General features: G+C 34.4%; 1 protein-coding gene across 1 annotated transcript in view; it reads left to right on the top strand.

Annotated features, from left to right (window-relative positions):
• The window catches only part of LOC106458020 (tachykinin-like peptides receptor 99D), a 56,218-nt gene that overhangs the window by 34,646 nt on the left and 15,556 nt on the right, over positions 1-6,016 (top strand). The window contains exon 2 of the mRNA XM_013917469.2: positions 3,683-3,898. Coding sequence (XP_013772923.1) covers positions 3,683-3,898 — 216 coding nt within the window. The remainder of the gene's footprint in view (positions 1-3,682; positions 3,899-6,016) is intronic.

The raw sequence follows: 6,016 nt of genomic DNA on the forward strand, positions 1-6,016 counted from the left end.
GCCTGTAAGATTTGTATTTATGATGTTTAGAGAGGAGAGGTATTAGAGCTTGGTTCATCATGTATTATGTAACTCTCTAGTTTTGTTTTTATTATATTTTTTCTTATAATATTGAAGCGAGTTATTCGGGAGTCTGTCTGATAGAGTTGGCATGTTTGAATAGTTGTGTAGAAATTCTGAATGTGTTGATCGTGGGACTCTATATGCTTTCGTTAAAATATAGTTTTGTATCTGCTGTAGTTTGTTGATGTGTGTTTTTGATACATTTATCCATGTTATACAGGCATATTCTACAACTGGTCTTATGTATATTCTGTACATTTTTGATATGTTTTCTGGTGAAGCTCCATGTTTGTCACCACTCACGTTTCTAAGGTAACACGTTTTTTTCCAAATTTTGGTTTTTATGCTATTAATGTGTGGTATCCAGATTAATTTTGAGTCAAATTTAATCCCTAAGAATTTTGCTGATGTTGCTACCTGTAAGTGTGTCCCGTCTAGATATAACTGTGGTATTAATTTGCTTGTGTTATACGATTTTGTAAATATTATGACTTGTGTTTTGTATGCATTTATTTTGATTTTCCACTTATTGCAGTACAATCCTATTTCGTTTAGAAGTGGTTGTATATTGTATGTTGATGTTGTTGGGTTTGGAGCACTCTTCCGGATTGCATCATCATCATCTGCGAACTATGAGCAAAAAGTGTGGTTTGAGTCTTTAAAAGGCATGTTGCTGACATACATGATAAACAGTGTAGGGCTAGGTACTCCTCCTTGAAGGGCATCCGTCTCTGGAGTGCAGCATTCGGAGTAGGTGCCCTCAACGTCCACTCTGATGCTTCCTTCCAGAAAGTTAGAAACCCAGCGAATAATTTCTATGGGAAGTCCCAATCTGGACAGTTTGTATCTGAGTCCGTTGTGTCATACTTTATCGAATGCTTTTTCAACACCTAAGAAGCCGTATATTATACTACAGATATGACACATCTTTATTTTGAAAATGAACGTGTTCATAGCTTACAATGTGACTGGTTGTCGTCCAACCAATGAGAATGTGCCACAAAAGTATAAATGTGCAGCAGTTATATTTTGTCAAATAATCATTTTTAGAAACATTTGAATAAGAACGAGTTACTGACTTCACTGTCTCACGATATCATACATGATGAAAATATGCCTAAGTTCCTCTCCTCAGTTAATACGTACTTTAAGAGTAACAATAAGCCACCTAATGCTAGACTTTAAATATAAGTATCATTTAACTAGTTTATAATTAAAGTATTAATTAGGGTACTCATGTCTAATACTCTTGTCATGAATTAGTGAAATTAATATCTCACGCTATACGAAACTGTTTGTCATGTATAGGGCTATTACACACCAAGCTGCGTATTCCGATACAAAATGCTACACGTGATATATGAATGCACATGGCTTTGAAAGAGGTTGTTGCAACCAAAGGCTGTAAACGGTGTACATTCGCTGCACAACCCTCACTTATAATTCGTTTTGCACTTAACAGACACAACCGTGTATTTCATAAGATAATTACAACAACCGTGCAGGAGGGAGGAATATGTCTTCTAAGTACCTGACCTTCCCAGATCCTCACAAAAGGATCGAAATCCCGATCCAGAGATCCACGTCCATAAGTAGTTAGTGCAGTTATTTCAGTCATTGCTCGTAGAACTGAAATACTAAATTTAAAACAATATTCAATAATTGTATATTGATAGTTGTATAGCAGCACGAAAACAAGTAAACGTTATTCGTAAAGCTAAGAGCTGACCTGCAAAATACTAGTGCAACGTGTTCGTTTTTCTTTTGTATTTTTTATGATAATGTTTTGAACCATCAATAAATCCACCATCATCTAGTTTCCATTACTCTTCGTTTGTACGTCTCTACATATACCAGTTGTGTGTGATTCAATAATTATTTCCATGTAATATGTATGTGCGCGTGTGGTTCTATTAGCAAAAAGATGAAACGACTGTCATTTGTTAAACGAATATATATATATACACACGTACATGTACAGAGATTTGAACGAATTTACTGCTTGAGAATCTTACACTTAGTGGTTTTCTAGCTACCATTAATAGCAGTTAACATAAACACACCAAATAACCAGCAAAACCATTATTAGACGTAAAAACAGCCAAACGTTGTGTAATACTGCAAATACCGTGACATTTAGCTGCCAAAATATGTTGTACACCCTGCTATATAAAGTATCGCAATTTAAGTGTGTGCACACATTCTACTGTGGGAAACATGATTCAGCTATGCTGGAAATGTCAAGAAAACAGTTCAGTGTTACTCATTATAAGTTCTAGTTTCTTTCTTATAATCATTATTACAAATATTGTTGGTGAAACCTTATCTACACAAGATGTTTCTTTTATATATTTCCACTACTTTAGGAATAGATGAAGGACATGCTGCAGACAGTTTGAAATATTATAAAACAAAATACGTCCTAACGTATATATGTGAGGGAAAGTCACTTGTATAATATCATATTTTGTGGCATTCGAATGTTTACGAATCCATTCGGTTTATTTACCTAAAGCTATAAATCTGGTAGAACAAAAGTGAACGATTATTTTGTATATGTCTATATATTCATCATTAAACCATAAAGTAAGTTTTAAGCTACAAATATACCAACTGAACCTAATATTAAGAACAGTTTATTTTTAAAGAAACGGAATCTAACTAGAGGATACAAACACACGAATGTTTTTGAAAGGTTTTAACGGACCTCATCCACCTGTTTCGAAGCTTATTTGACGACCAGGTTTCGATCTCTAGTCAGAGCCGACAATAGAGGGTTGCTGGGGTGGGCCGCACTCCTCACATTTCACTCTGGTCCACCCAAGCTCCCCTAGCGGTTTAAAAAATCAAATTATCAGTGTTGAAAAATCGTATGATTTTTTTAAACCACTTATAAGAGTCAACAAAAATTTCACTGCCCCCCCCCCCCATCAACCTTGGGAGAGGAGCTTGAGCCGGGTCTGCTGCCAGTACAGGTCTATATCGCCAACAGATGGAAAAGTCATCCTACAAATAAGACAAGATATCCCCATTCAAAGATGAAATATTATTTGAACTATATTCTGTGATTCTAAGAATAGTCTCCATCTTAACGGAAGAAAAGGAAAATTTATGTAGAGGTTTGTAATTCCTTTGAAAGGTTTTAACGGACTTTATCGACCTGTTTTGAAGCTTGTTTGACAACAACGTTTCGCATTGTTAGTACGAGTCTTCATCGCCAGCAAATGGAAAGGTCGTCCAACAAATAAGAAAAGATATCCCCATTCAAAGATGAAATACTATTTGTAATATATTTTGTAATTCTAAGGCTACTTTCTTTTTTTTCAGCAGAAGAAAAAGAAAATTTAGATCGAGAATTGTAATTCTTTTGAAAGGTATTAACGGACTTTATTGCCCTGTTTTGAATCTTGTTTGAAAACAACGTTTCGCTTTGTTAGCACAAGTCTTCATTACTAGCATATAGAAACGCCGTCCTCAAACAAGTTTCCAAACAAATTTATAAAATGAAATGAAAGACAAGTTTAATTATACCACAGACAGTATTTTTTGATTTTCGGGTGTTTGTGGCAATATGATCATTTTGAACAAAGTTCAAGTTTATGCTTTTTTTTCTTATCAGGTATATGGCCATCATGCACCCACTGAAGCCTCGAATGTCTCGAATGACTACACTTATAATTACTCTGTGTATATGGGTGGCTGGAAGTCTTCTCTCCCTGCCCAATCTTCTCTACTCTACTACCATCACAGAAATGTTCTCTAACGGCGATTATCGAATTATCTGTTTCATGGTTTGGCCTGATGGATACTCGAACGTTAGTTATACCGAATACATGTGAGTTACCTGTCGTTCCGTATGTAACCTTTATTGTGTAGGTGAACGTTTTATAACATTTCATTCAAAACATGTTTGAAAACTTTGTATACAGGTTATTGAACTTATATATACGTTTATTGTTTCATAGAGAAAGTCTTTATTGTACATAGAAAATCTTTCAGGACACTCATATTCTCTTAATGTTTTCTATGTATGTCCTGTGGTTAGTAAAATAGTAAATAGTTTTAAAATTGTGAAAGTTTTCTGGAAATTTTTAGGTGATTCAAGTTTCATGTTGCACGTGAACACTTTCTCTAATGTAGAATTTTGAATATGAGTAATGTTTTTGTGAAAGCTATCATGAAGTATTGAATTTAGAGAAGAAAAAATTTGCGTTTGGACACTTCTTAATATATAGAATGTAATACAAGGATAATATTGCGTATGGAAACGTAATAAGATGTAAATGTAAAACAGAAGAAGGTTTCTTCAAAATTTTCAGAGTATGTAGAATTTAGTTAAGGAACAACGTTTCTTGGGAACATTCCATAAGGGTAGAATTTAGGAATAACGTTTCTTGAAAGTTTCAGAGTATGTAGAATTTAGTTAAAGAACAACGTTTCTTGGGAACATTCCATAAGGGTAGAATTTAGGAATAACGTTTCTTGGAAACATTCCATAAGGGGTAGAATTTAGAAATAACGTTGCTTGGGAACATTACATAAGTGTATAATTTAGAAATAACGTTTCTGGGAAACATTCCGTAAGGGTAGAATTTAGAAATAACGTTGCTTGGGAACATTCCATAAGGGTATAATTTAGGAATGACGTTTCTTGGGAACATTCCATAAGGGTATAATTTAGGAATAACGTTGTTTGGGAACATTCCATAAGGGTAGAATTTAGAAATAACGTTGCTTGGGAACATTACATAAGTGTAGAATTTATAAATAACGTTTCTGGGAAACATTCCATAAGGGTAGAATTTAGAAACAACGTTGCTTAGGAACATTACATAAGGGTATAATTTAGGAATAACGTTTCTTGGGAACATTACATAAGGATAGAATTTAGAAATAACGTTGCTTGGGAATATTACATAAGGGTATAATTTAGGAATAACGTGTCTTTGGAACATTCCATAAGGGTATAATTTAGGAATAACGTTGTTTGGGAACATTACATAAGAGTAGAATATAGGAATAACGTTGCTTGGGAACATTTTTTAACTTTTAGAATTTATGAACATTTCGTAACGTTCAAGAATACGTGGTTCATATTTCTTGTAAGTACTCATGTACGGGGTGTAACTGATGAAATTTACAGGGAGGGATAAAATAGACAACAAAACAGCATGACAAGCTTTGAGGCATCCCATGTTTTCTATGGTACAAAATTTAGACAATAAAAAAATCATTAAATTTATTACTTACTTGTACCGAATTAACTGCTAAGAAACTTTAATCGTTCAATTTCCAAAATCTGCCATCAAGCAAAATAAATACAATTATTAATATTATTATGTTTTATAAGTTTTGTTTACCTAGTTATGCAAGCGCTGGATAAGAGTCAAGGCACCGGATTAAGTATGGAATGGGTTATACTGCACATACGGAACCAGTTAAAAGATTATTAGCCCTCCCCCCTATTATTAGTCTTTTTTGTGAACATGATAATCACTAAAATGAAGATCATGTGAAAAAACAGGGTTAACAATATCAGATGCATAGAATTTCTAGTAGAAAGGCATTGAAAATTTAAAATATTTTAACGGAGAAGGGGATAATTTTGTCCACTTTGGGAAGACAACTGAAAATACAGTTCCGAGGAAGGAAAAAAAAACAGCAGAGCCAGGGATATCTCCTCAATCGTATTGCTCGTGTAATACAGAAGTTACCAAAGTTTATTTATTTGCCTTAATTATGTTTGAGACTATTACAGATATTATAGTTATTTCTATCTAAATGGGCCCGGTATGGCCAGATGGTTAGAGCACTCGACTCGCAATCTGAAGGTCGCGGATTCGAATCCCACTCCCGCCAAACATGCTCGCCCTTTCAGCTGTGGGGACGTTATAATGTTACGATCAATCCCACTATTCGTTGGTAAAAGAGAAGCCCAAGAGTTGGCGTGGGG

The sequence above is a fragment of the Limulus polyphemus genome, unplaced genomic scaffold (assembly GCF_000517525.1).
Source record: "Limulus polyphemus unplaced genomic scaffold, Limulus_polyphemus-2.1.2 Scaffold405, whole genome shotgun sequence".
NCBI classification, from domain to species: domain Eukaryota; kingdom Metazoa; phylum Arthropoda; class Merostomata; order Xiphosura; family Limulidae; genus Limulus; species Limulus polyphemus.